The 13,349-nt window shown below is 51.4% G+C and overlaps 1 protein-coding gene across 5 annotated transcripts in view; it reads right to left on the bottom strand.

The window, feature by feature from the left end:
• The window catches only part of KIRREL1 (kirre like nephrin family adhesion molecule 1), a 99,466-nt gene extending 86,803 nt beyond the window's left edge, over positions 1-12,663 (bottom strand). Inside the window, exon 1 of one of the 5 annotated variants that reach the window (XM_044757586.2) lies at positions 12,202-12,663. In XM_044757586.2, coding sequence (XP_044613521.1) covers positions 12,202-12,253 — 52 coding nt within the window. In that variant the 5' untranslated portion in view covers positions 12,254-12,663. The remainder of the gene's footprint in view (positions 1-12,201) is intronic. The other 4 variants (XM_014836876.3, XM_070497077.1, XM_014836874.3 and 1 more) reach the window with 4 other exon arrangements.
• Between the last annotated feature and the right edge of the window lie 686 nt (positions 12,664-13,349).

Below are 13,349 nucleotides of genomic sequence, written 5' to 3'. Positions count from 1 at the left end.
CTGAATCAGGAGAACTCTGACGGCAGAGGTTCTCTCTTCCTCTGGCCTGCGGATCTTCCTCTACAGCACACAGTTAGAGAAGGGAGGGAGAGAGTGAGCGAGCTCATCACGTTGGCTGAGCAACCATTAGGTCTATGTAAGTGTGAGAACTGACCTGCCCAAAGGTGGTCCTCCACTGCTCCCCCCAAGTCATGCCCCCAGTTAAGCCTATGACCCACCTTCCTGCCCAAATCACACAATTTGCTCATGACCAAATTTTCAAGCCAAAGCCAACCAGGTCAAGGCCCTGGCTAGCAGCTCTGTCAAAATGTTTTCCCCTAAATCTCCACCAAAGGAGAGCTGGATTCTGAGGACTTTTGTCCTTGGGAAAAAAAAAAAAAAAAACGAGTGAAAACGACTGACTTAGGTACGGAGGAGTTTCCACCAACCCACTGGCTGGTTGCTTTTCAACTTTGCAGTTGGCAGCTGCTGGCATGAATGAAGACTTGGTGGGGTGGACTGGGGGTGGCCGAAAGCTTGTGGGGTGGCAGGAAGGAGGGCTGGGCAGGTCAATCTCGGGGCCGAAGATGGGCACGCTGGCAAGCACTGCACCTCCTCCTGTCCCACAGCCTGCCTTCCTAAAACAAACATATCAATGCTCCTGAATCAATGATGCATCCTGGCTCGGTTATACAGCTAAGCTGGCTGCAAAGTGAATTCAGTTCAATGAGTTCTATTTTCTCTTGCTTCCCATTAGAATGTTGAAGATCTATTTCCCTAGAGGAAATAGCATCCTCTAACACTTCAAAGTGTGGTCCTAGGACCAGCAGCATCAGCATCACCTGGGAGCTTTGTGCCAATGCAGCAACTCCACGTGACCTCAGATCTTCCGAATCAGGCTCTGCGCTTTAACAAGATCCCAGGGTGTTTCATAAGTGTGGTTGAGTTTGAGAATCATTGTTCTAACACAGAGTTGAAACCTTCTGGAAAGATAGGGGTTAAAGTGGTGGTCACGCTTACTGCACACTATCCAAGAAGTGCTTTTCCAGGACTTTAAGTAGAGGTTAAGTGGTTGCTATCGTTCCATTTTACAGATGGGAAAACTAAGGCTCATAGAGGTGAAGAGGCTACTCAATCTTCAGAGCAGGGACTCAGACCTAATTCTAGACCAAGGTGCTTTCCATTAGTCTATGCTACCACCTCAGACCTCCCACTGTACTGCATTTCAGAGACCCGGTGTTCTTCACTCATCCTACTGTCTGCCTTCTTCAGATCTGCCTTGGAGTGTTAGCTGCAAGAAGCAGGCACTGTGCAATATGATTTATTGAATACTGCTGTGTTCCAAATACTGTTCCTTAATCTATATTCCTTCATTCAGTCCTCATAGCAACTGTCTCCATTTTATAGATCAGAAAACTGAGGCTCCAGTGAAGTGACTTGGTCATGATCATACAGGCAGCAGCCCTTCTGGTAAGGAGGTCCCAGGGCATTTGAGGGGTTCCGCAATTCCAGGGTTGTGTTGAAAGAGGCCAGTCTTATGACATGACCCTGGTACAGAACCAAAGGCAAGGTGCACAAACTGAATCCCTTAGATACCAGCTTTATGGGTGCCCCTCTCAATTTTCTGCATAAATCGAGAGCAGCAGCGGTGCAGATAATCCGGAAGTCATTTCAACTTGGCTTTTGCAAGGCATTGGATTTTTATTTTTGCAAAGTCAGATTTTCCTCTCTAATTACATTTGGCTCAAACTGACACTAAAATGAATTTGCATTCTCACTTCACCCACTGCCCAGTGAGGGGAGACTTCCCGGATACGTGTGGGGTGAGAGGCACATCGATCTGGGATCAAACATCATCCACACGGTAGCTGACTTGGGGTGGATGCTGGAGAGTTGATGGCACTGGTAGCAGAGTAGGTGTGTGGGAGAGGTGGCAAAGAGGCAAGAGTGGAAGTCCCCGTAGCCCATCCCACAGCAGGGTCAAGCTGGTAGATTTCCAGGGAGGCGGGGAGCGAGGCCTAGAGCAGCAAGTCAATTGCTCAGGGTTTGCGATTAAAACCCAGGAGTCCCCTGGACGACTAAGGAATCAAGATGAAGAAAACCCCAACTTCTCTCAGGGGCTTCCCCCTGCCAGCCTGCCCATCCCGGGGTTTCTGCTTCTTTGAAAATTCCTTTTCCCTCTCTCGTTGTCTCTCTCTCTGCCCCCATCTGCCCATCTCAGCTCCTTTCCTTTTAATAACCTCCCAGTTAAGCGAATCGAATGGGAAGAAGCAGTTAAAAGCACCTCATGGCTTGACAATGCTGGGTAATGGAGCGAGCAGGGCCCCAGGCTGTTCCTGGGAGAATTCAGGAAGGAGGGGGAAAAAAAAAACACTCAGCTAAGCTGATTACAAGGACAAAGTTAATTCAGAAATCAGCTCACTTGGGTGGGAGTGGGGCTGGGGAGGAGGGAAGTGGACATAAGGGCTTGGTAGATTTGGGAAAAGTGCGCTTTATATAAACTGCCTTTGTTCCTGGAAATCATAATCCTTGGGAGGGACCTCGGCTCACTCCTTCGGATTCCTCGGCTCCTTCCATCTGGAGCAGGGGGCACAATCAGGGATTGTCCAGAGCTGGGATATCTTGAACGGTGCTGCATTCCAGAGGCTCCAGCCGCAGCCCCTGAGCCTCACATCTGTGGAGGTCCCCTCCCCCTGGCCGGGCTCCCTCTAACTCCCCCTCCCTCAGACAGTTCAGCTTCAGCATTTTTCACATACCTCCCTCACAACCTTTATCTTATAGTATTGTCAATATGTGTTTATACATCCATCTCCCACACCAGCCCAGGAGTGCCTGAAGGACAGGGACTAAATTTCACTTATCTTTTCATCCCCAGTGCCTACTTGAGTGCCAGGCCCAGCCCAGCCATTAAAAAAAAAACCCTTGCTTAGTTGAACACAGGCTTTTCACCCCCCGGGAGGGAACCCTCTTTAAAGGTTTCCATTTGAACAACTCCTTACAGAGGTTTTAAGAATCTCTAGGTTCACCCCCACAAATGCACACACATCTAGGACAGGCCACTGACCAGAGGAAACAGCCCAAGACTGACCCTGCAAGGATCAAATCCGGATTGGCCCTCCGATGAAACCAGGTGGTTCCCCTAGACTCTGGGCAGGGCAGACCCAGCCTAGGCCCCACAGGATCAGACGACAAAGAGTCTAGACTGGGGCTCAGGTTTCCCAAGGCTGCGGGGCTCTCCTCTCTTGATTATCTCCACTGAACTCTGCCCGTGGACATCTTTATCTTATACCTGAGGATTCTCGGAGAAAAAAGACTTTCTCATCATTCCAAAGCCTCCCCAACTCAGGTCACAGATCTGAGACTTCCCAAGGCGAACGGATATTTCTCTAAGGCTTTCTGCTCACTTCTGCCTGGTCCAACCCTGATTATCTGTCTACTTCACTTTTTTTTTTTTTTTTTTAAATTGAAGGGGTTGCAAATCTCTACAGCAGCTCCAGCAGATGAGGAGTTTAAGAGGAAGGGAGGGTTTGATGAGGAATGAAGTAGAGATCATTCGACTTTTTTTTTTTTTTTTAAGATTTTTTTATTTTTTCCTTTTTCTCCCCAAAGCCCCCCAGTACATAGTTGTGTATTCTTCGTTGTGGGTTCTTCTAGTTGTGGCATGTGGGACGCTGCCTCAGCGCGGTCTGATGAGCAGTGCCATGTCCGCGCCCAGGATTCGAACTAACGAAACACTGGGCAGCCTGCCGCGGAGCGCGCGAACTTAACCACTCGGCCACGGGGCCAGCCCCCGAGATCATTCGACTTTTTAACACACTCTTTGTTTAAAAAACAAATCTCTAGCTCCCCACTGCTTACAGGACAGTCTCCGTCCTGGCTTGTCAAGGCCCTCTCAGATCTGGCTGCAGTCTACTGTTCTGGATCATGCCATTTATTTCTCCCCAACCCAAATCCTCAGCTGCAATCAGCCTCAACGTACCCGGCACATTCCGGCAGCCACACCTTGGCTCGGGAAGTTTGGCCTGTCTGGTAATGCTCTCCCTCTTCCTGCCACATCCACATCCTGTCCATCCTTAGACCCACTTCCTCCATGGAGCCTTTCCTGGCCTCTTCAGGCCACAGCAAACTGCCCTCTCCTGAACTCTCCAGCTCTGACCACGCACGTTGCTGTCCTGGCTCCAATGACACCCTGCCTGGCATTACCAGGAATCTTTGCATATTGCACTTCTTAGCTTCCTGGAGCACAGGGACCATATAATGTCATTTTTTATAACCCATAATGCCTACCAGTATGTTCTGCATAAAGTAATATACCTTTGCTAATTCGAAAAAAAATTAATTCTCCCCATTTTATGGAGGAAAAAACCGAGGCCTACAGAAGTTAAGTGATTTGCACCTAAATCCCAAAGTGAGACACTTAAGGGCTAGGAGAGCATTTTATTCATTTTGCAACACTGGTGGCGGCACATAGTAAGCACACAACACATTTCTGCTGAATGAAGGAGCTGAGTCCTTACTCTTCCTATACATCTTCCAGTGAGGATGTACTTCTCATAGTGCTTCAGAAGAAGTAAGAAGCAAAAAAAAGCATCAAATGGCCCAGTCCAGAAGAAGAATCTCTGATGCCTAAACTGGCCTGGGGTAGCACAGACTCCTGGGACAACCCTGTGGGCACACAGCACAAGAGACTCAGGTTCCTGCTGTCCCTTCCCTGCCTCAAAACCCAGACCCCAGAGCCTTCTGGGAAATTCCCGCATCACTTTCCCAGAGCCAGGCCCCTAGAGGAAGAAGCAGCATTATCTCCTGGGAAACTAATGGAATTTACTAGGGAGTGCTAGAGATTTCCACCCCTGGATTTAAGATCCTTAATCCTGAGGAGGTTGGCTGGCTGCAAGGCCCATTTATTTCAATATGATCCCAATTTTGTTAAATGGGCTCAAGGAGGGCAGAGAGGAATGAGACTTCAGCCCCCAGAGACTACAGAGGTTAATAAAAGTTGCTGGAAAAATTAAATTTGGAGGGAGAAATTGGGAACTTGGAGAGAGCTGATGGAGGGAGAGAGAGTGGGATGGAAAAAGAAAGAAAAATGTGATCTTCAGCGATGTCTGGGAGTTGGAGCCCCTTTAATCCTGGGCACTCAAAGAACTTACACTTAAAATTAGGTTTGCATTGTCTGTGAGGGAAGGTGTAAGAGCTGGGCTGCAGGACGGAGAGGGACCAAAGTCACAGAATGGGGAACCCAAGGGTTCTGACTTTCTTAACCTTGTAATGTGTGCCTCTATTAGAGGGGATACAGAGTAAGCAAGACAAGTAAGCACTACAAGAGCAGTGTCTTCAAAGACTCAGGATGGCTGCCATAGCTAGGCGAGAAATGGTACACAGAAACAGGGCAGTGTTGCACGCCAGTGATCTGGTAAATGGAAGGACTGGCGTAAAGGGAGAGACATCTGTCCATATGTGTATGGGGGTGAGAAATGGCTGCATGTACAAGTGTACATGAGTGAATCTATGGACATGCATGTGGGCACACGCACTGTACAGTGACACAGCATCTGCAGACGTGTATGCAGCAGAAATGTATAAGAGGTGGAGGTGCTGGTCTCAAGGGGCTTCCTTCTGGGAATCACTCCTGCCCCCCACCCCAACTTGCCTGCTTGGGTTCTAGTCCTGGCTCTGTCATTTACTAGCTGTATTATCTTGGACAATCTACTTAATTTCTTGGGGTCTCTCTTTGTCCATTTATAAAATGGGGATAATAACCTCTACCTTGAATAGATTATTGTCAGTATTAAATTAGTTACTAATACATGCAAAACACAAAGTGGGCCCTCCTTAAAAATGAGTGACCTGGGGGCCAGCCCGGTGGCGCAGCAGTTAAGCGCGCACGTTATGCTTCGGTGGCCCAGGGTTCGCAGGTTTGGATCTCAGGTGCAGACATGGCACTACTTGGCAAGCCATACTGTGGTATGCATCCCATATATAATAGTTGAGGAAGGTGGGTACGGATGTTAGCTCAGGGCCAGTCTTCCTCAGGAAAAAGAGGAGAATTTGCAGATGTTAGCTCAGGGCTAATCTTCCTCGGAAAAAATAAATAAATAAATTTAAAAAATTAAAAAAAAAAATGAATGACCTTCTCCTTCACAAGAAGTGAGCCCATTCTCTTTTGTGACTTCTGAGACTGCCTCTCCTTGGCTTCACATTTCAGCATCAAGGACATGGCTGCCTCCTTCTCCTCCACTGCTGACCACCCACCCCCACAACCCCAGCCCTTTCCAGGTCAAGGATCCTCGAGGAGATTGCCAAGTAAAGTGGCCTGGAGGCCCTGGGAAGAGACCAGGCAGGAGCTGGTAGGTCAGGAGAGGACACAGCTTTCCCAGGTCTGGACACTTGGAGGAGGAATTTCCCTAACTTCGCTGGAAACAGCCCCTGGATATTGGAGTAATTAAGGAATTTGCCCTCATCTCCTCCCTCCAGCCCAACTTCTGCCTCTTAGCAAGTCCTTTAACCTCTTTATGTCTCTGTTTTCTCACCTTTAAACGGAGAAATAATAACTACCCTGCCTATATCATGGGATGGTTGTGTAGCTCTATTAAATGAGATGATACATGTGAAAAAGTTGCTAAAATTGGAAGGCACTATACAAAGTTAAAAGACTCTGAAGGTGGGAAGAAAGGGCGCTGAGGCATTACAAACCTCCTTCTCCTGACAGACAAGAGGCAATATGTACAGTTCCCACCCCCCAGTTAATAAAACAGATGATCATCAGAGCAAGGCAGCAAGATGGATATGGGCTCGGCGTCCTGGGCTGAGCCCTGGAGAAGGCTGAGCGAGGCAACGGAAGGAGGCTGTCTGCCATTGTGGGGAGAGGAGAGGGGAAGGCCTCCCTGCCCTCCAGAGCTGCCTCAACTCTATGGGAGGCATTGAGGGGTGTGGGCTTTACAGTGAGACAAAGAGTATAAATCTGGGATCTAAAACCCCAGGTACAGCCTGGAGTTAAGTTCATTGAACTCAGCTTTGGTTTCCTCATGTATAAAATGGGGATAACAGGGGCTAGCCCCCTGATGCAGTGGTTAAGTTCGGCATGCTCCACTTCAGCCACCTGGGGTTCGCAGGTTCGGATCCTGGGCAAGGACCTAACACCACTTGTCAGCCATGCTGTGGCAGCAGCCCACATAGAAAGTAGAGGAAGACTGGCACAGATGTTAACTCAGGGCTAACTTTCCTCACCAAATAAATAAATTAAATTAAATGGGGGTAACAATAACTTCATAACTTCATCATTAAAAGGAATATGGATAATGAATATGAAAAGCACAATAAAAAGGAATTTGGATACTTTGGTATGCAGCCCACCTCCTGGTTTTTCACTTACCCTAGGCCAGGCAGGGCCCCCAAAGCCAACTGGAACAGACCACCCAAGACCCTAGCCTCCATGACCACCACAGACTGGGCTGGTTTGGGAGCTGACTGTCCTGGGACTCTCCCTGGGCCCCCACTCAGCACTCCATGCCAGCCTCATACATCTCTGGGCATCTGCAGGAGTCAGCTTTGCATGGTACAGGAGTAGCTCCCAAATTTGTAGCTTATGGACCGTGTTTAATATTAGTAATGAACACAAGGTTGCGAACCTTTTTATTTGCCAAGTAAAGTCCTTTTAAAAAAAGTCACTTACAAGCACTGTCCTATCATCAAAGAAAAATCATTCAACACCAAAATATGTAGAAGGATGGAATCTTAGAATACAGGATTGCTTTAAAAATATGAGTGAGTTCACCTTTATGAGACACTCACTCCCTTTTCCTCCTCGTTCTCATTCTGTTGTGGACCAGGAAAAACCCTGGCCCACACGGGTCCCTGCTGGCATGTGGGATCCCTGGCAGAGGGGAAGGGACAGGCTTTGAGGTCAGGTAGTTCCTCCAAGTATCAACAAGAAGCTGAACCCACCTAAACCTCAACTTTTCATCCATGAAATGGGGATGATTACAGATCCCATCTCAGGGGGTTGTTGTATAGATTAAATTAGATAATGCGTAGCAAGCAGTTAGCACAATGGCTCCATAAATGATCCGTATTATTTCCAGACTCTGGAATGCTGCCACCTCAGGGCTAGTGCGCCTCCTCATTTCTCACCAGAGCCCTGCTTTCTTCTCACCAGAACATCAACCTCTGCCACTTTGCTCTCTCCCCAAGTCCATTCCCCAGACCTTTCCTGAGGTCTCCAACCAAGCAGAAGCTGGTCAGTTTCCCCTTCTGGGTCTGCCACAACACAGTCCTCTCCATGACAGACACAGAGAAGGTGCTGAAGCCCAGGACCAAGAATCTGGGCAGCTGGAGCAAGAAAACAAAAGGAGAACCATAAAGAGGAGCTGGAAAGGAGGCACAGTCAGTCAGCTGCCTAGCCCTTTATGTCCAGCCACAAAGTCGCAACAGCAGCATCACTAAGCACTTCTCTCTGGGCCAGACACTGTTCCATGCACTTTACACAGATTAACACATTTAACAGTCATCGCAACCTTATGAGGTGTTATTTCTATCCTCCCTTCACAGACAAGCAAACTGAGGCAGAGAAGGCGCATACTTTGTTCAAGGTGACCCGACTACCAAGCGGCCGAGGTGGGGTTTAACCAGGGAGTGGAGGTGGGGCCGTGATTTAATCACCATTTAGCAATTTAGCACTGCCTCCTTCCAACACTGTAGCTCGCTTGTCAAATCAATCAATTGATCAGATATTTAAGGGCACTTACAATGTGTGGAGCACTATGTCAGAAACCGAAAGGACCATAAAGAAATTAAGACGTGGTCCCTGAGGACATAAAGATGAGCTTCCATCAGAGCACGCAGTTCTCCAGTCAGGGTAGTAAGAGCTGGGGACCAGAGCTGGGCTTCCTGGTCTGCACCTCACCAGAGAACCAACCAACGGCGGAGCAAGACAACCAACCATGCAGCTATGGTAACCAGCAGGAGATAGGAAGGCCTATGAGGCCTCCTCCCCCTCCTCCTCCTCCTGATGTGGGTCCCCTGGGTTCCAGGGCTATGGTCAGAGGTAACCGCTCGAGGCACTGAGGACTGTACTTGGTTCCCTTTAGGTCTAAGTGAGTGTAAAGTGGAGTCCAATCAAGGTCAAGGAGGGGGACTGGTATCCTGACTTCTGCCTCATCTCCCCCAGCCTCTTCCTCAGCCTCAAGGTCTGCTCCGGACTGGGCAGGCAGAAGAGGGACAACTGAAGTGTGTGTCTGTGTGTAGCGTGGGGAGGGGGGAGTCAGATCTCCAACTACTCTCCTTCCTGACTCACGTTCTCTTCCAGGATGTGGCTGTGCTGGGGAGTTGAATCCAGGGAATTTAGGAGGCCCTCAGCCCTCTTCCCTTCACTCCTCACCCCTCTGCCAACTGGTGACAGGGATGCTGAGGGGACCTCTGGGGGCTGCAGACAGATTTTTCCCCTACCCTCATCTCCACCCCCATCCCCTGGAGGCAGCTCCCACCCCGAGCCGGCCTGTCATCCCACATTGCTCTGATTAGCTATAATCTTTCTTTTTCAATTTCTCCTCCCCGAGGCTGGGGAGGGAGAAAATCTCCCAGAAAATGAATAAATATTTCAATTTTCGGCGCAATCAGTCTGAGGAGCCGGCGCATGATGGAAATGGGGGGAAGGATAATGGTTTTCATTTAGATAAGATACAGAAAATTATTTAGTGAAAAATGAAGATTGATGAAGCCCATTGAAATTCTTTAAAATGCGATTTTTATTTCTCTGCCTGGGCTGAATCTTCCCTTCCCCTCTCCTCTCTGCTCCTCTCAATTCAACTGCCTTCTCCTCCCCTCTCCTCCCCATTTCCCACCACCATCCCTCAACCCCCTGGCAATCCCCCCCTTGCTTTCCTCTCTCACTGCCCCAGGCCCTGAACTAGAACTTCTTCTTTGTAAGGATGGAGGCCAAGGAGAGGAGGTCCGAAAGCCTCCCCCCACCCCGGGAGTGTCCCAGTCTTGCCAGATCCACACTCCTTCCCTCCCTGCCTCCACCCTAGTCGTTGCTCAGCTTCCCAGAACACTCAGTGGTGATTTCCTCCCCCCTCCAGTCTATTCTCTCCATCTCTCGTCTTTGGTATGCCTCCCCCAACCCCCTAGATACTTTTGCACAGTTTCACCAGGTCTTGCTCTCACCCCTGTTGGTGGCCAGGAGATGGGAGCTCAGCTAACCCCTAACCCCTCCCCCCTTTCCAAAGGGAGAAAGGCACACAACACACTTCTCTCTGTCTGACCGCTTCTGTCCCCGATTCAATCCACATGTCTCTCCTGTTTGCTAACCGCAGCTTTTGTTCCTTGAAGCTCATTCGTATCCATGTTGCTGACATGTTAGGGCTGCGGGAAAGGGACAGACAGAAGCTTGCCCCTAACACATCAATAATGACCCAGCTGCCCCCTCCCCTCACATCGTGGGCCCTCCCCCCTTCTCCTCCTCTCTGGCAGCCTGGCTGAACAAAGTCAGAACTTAAGTCATCTTCCCAACTTTCTGCCAAGTGGCTGGCTTGGCCTGCCAAGCCCAAGGCCAGGCCTCCTTTCCATGGCATCACTTCCCACTGGACTCACACCATGGATGTATGTCCTGCTCATAGCTTAAGTGTGTGTGTGGGGGGGGGGGAGGGGAGAGGGGGATGGATGCCCTATGGGGAAAGATGGATCAAGATCTGCCCCCACCAACTCAGCCAGGCTTTGCCTTCTGAGCTGGGGAGGGGCCTGGTAAGGAGAGGAGGGGTCCAGCACAACACCTCACCCCTAAATGCACACCCTACAGCCCAGGGAGGGAACTGAGAGCAGGGTAATGCCTGAGGGCATTCTATCCAGGCTGACTTCCCTCTTCCCAGATTCCCCCCCACCCCAAAACCAGACCACCTCCTCCATTTTGTAGTCTGTACATCTCCATAGGTCTCTGCCTATAGGAATGTCTGTTCAAGTTTCTTTGTTTGCTGGAGGGTTGGTATCTGTAGAAGGGTTTCACTGTGTGTGTGTGTGTGTGTGTGTGTGTGTTGTGTCCTTGTAAATGCCCGCCTGCATACATGTACTGTGTCTATGAGTTTGAATGTGTTTGGGTGCATGAATGTGCAAGCTGATACGGGGGAGGATTCTGTCTTCCTCAGATGTATCAGCGTCTTTGTGTATATGTGTCTGTCTCCGTGTGGAGGATGCTTGTGGGTACCTCCGTCTCAGTAGGTGAGTAGTCTGTCTCGGTGTCTGTGACTGTTTTTTGATGTTTGTGTGTCAATTTCTGTGTGTCAGCTCCATTTTGGGGGTTGGGGGTGGCTAGCTCAGCAGGATTAATCTTCCTTAAAGTCAGATGCAGGAGGCAAGCATCCACTCCCACGGACCCAGTCCTGGATGGAGTCGGGGACCTTGATTTCCTGGTCCCCTTCTCTCCTACCCCCCCAGCCCTGCCTCAGGATACACTAACATCCTCATCTCTCTCAACCTCTTGTCTCATCGCCCAGCCTCCCCCTACCAGTTCCAAATAAGCCCCTGACATCAACACTTTCCTGACCCCAGGCAGAGTGTTAGCCCCCCAAGTGTCCCCCTCCTTGTCCAGCCGCCCTGATGCTGCCTTTTGGAACTCCACTCCCCCACCCGAAACCTCCGCCGGCAAGGGTTCCAAATCCCCACCAGAGGCCCCGAGGCACTCCTCCCTTCCTCTAGAGGGGGCAGCCGGCTCCGACTCAGCACCCTCCGAGGGGCTGGGCTGGAATAGGGAGATTCCCTCAGCAACATCTTCGGGCGCCTGGCTCTCCCGCTTTCCGCGCACCTCCCACCCCCAACGTCTGAAATCCCACCCTCTTCCCAGCCTTCCCCTCAGCCAGGACCCAGGCGTCCGGATCCCGGCCTCAGAGGGTGGAGGGAGGGAGGGTTGCCAGAGGCTCCGGAAAAGACTTGGAGCGTTCGGATCCCTTTTTCACTCCGAACCCCAGCCCTCGCGGCCCCAATTCTCCCTTCTCCCGCGCAGCAAAAGGAAACAACTTGGGCAAATCAACGGAAAACTCCTTCTCGCCAGGCCCCGTTACTCCGTGCCCCCTTCCCCCGGGCTCCGCGCCAGGACGGAGCCCCCGCCTCGTGGCGTCTCGACCCCAGGGACTGGCCGCCGGCCGCCGGGCACCTCAGCGCTCCCCCAGCGGGGGCGCAGTCCCCAGCCCCGAGGGCAGGGGGGAGCCGAGTCCGGGGCGGGCTGGGGGCCCTTACCTTGGGAGAAAGTATCGGAGAGAGTGAGGATCCAGACGAGGAGGCTCAGCATGCTGTCCGCCCGCCGTGCGCCCGCCCGCGGCTGGGGCCCGGAGTTGGCGAGGGAGCGAGAGGAGCGGGCTGGGAGGAGGGGAGCCCGGGAGCCCGCCCCCCGCCCGCCCGCGCCCGCCCCTGCACACACACACACACACACACACACACACACGCACACACGCACACTCACTCGCGCGCACAAACTCACTTCCCTTCCCTGCGTTCTCTTTATCTTTCTTTCCTCCCGGTCCCGTTCCTCCCTCTCTCGCTCTCTCGCTCTCGCTCGCTCCCTCCCTCTCTCTCCTCCCCCTCTCGCTTTTATGATTTCTCCTCTCAAGCTTTATCACTCTGGGTCTCTTTCGATCTCTGCTCTCCCTTTCTCTCCTTTCTCTTCCTTCCCTCTCTCCCTCGTCCCTCCTCCTGACGTCTACTCTCCCTCCGACGGCGCCTCCCTTCACAGCCCTCCCCCTGCGCCCCCCCCCCCGCCCCCAACGCGCGCGCACACACACTCTCACACCCCTCGCTGGAACTGAGATGCAAAGAGAGCAGAGACAGAAAGGGACTGAGGGCAAAAGCGAAGGGGTAAGGAACGTGACAATCGCGGGCGCTGGGGCAGGGACGGCTGGACCCTGCCTGCCCTCACCCCCTCGTATTTACATACAAAATCTTGGTCCCGAGCTACGGAACTAGGCGGCGGATTGGGGAGGCGGGGCATGGGCTGAGCACAAGCCACTAGCCCCGTGGATGACTGTCATGGGGAAGGGTATGTGAGTGTGTGCATGTGTGTTCGAGTGTGTGTAAGTGTGTGTGGGAGCGGAGGGGATGGGCAAGCGGTGGTTCATGGAGTTAAAAAGCATAAAATCCTTTTTTTAAAAAATCCCACACCCAGAATCTAACCCTTAGATTCCCCAAATTGGGAATTCTCAATTGACTGATGAATGCTGGGAGTGGGGAGGGATACATTCCTCTCCCCACCTACAAACCCAAAGCTGGAGAATCCGAGCTGAGTCTCGGACCTGCCTGGAGCCCCTGCCAGGGGGCGGCACCCAGCACACAGTGAGGCCAGGCCAAGTGTCGGAGTCCTCAGCTGGCCCTGGCCCTTGGCCGGGGAGAGG

This window comes from Equus asinus, chromosome 25, assembly GCF_041296235.1.
Source record: "Equus asinus isolate D_3611 breed Donkey chromosome 25, EquAss-T2T_v2, whole genome shotgun sequence".
Classification (NCBI taxonomy): Eukaryota; Metazoa; Chordata; class Mammalia; order Perissodactyla; family Equidae; genus Equus; species Equus asinus.
The sequence above is the reverse complement of the archived record's forward strand: the minus strand, read 5'-3'. Positions and strand labels throughout refer to the sequence as shown.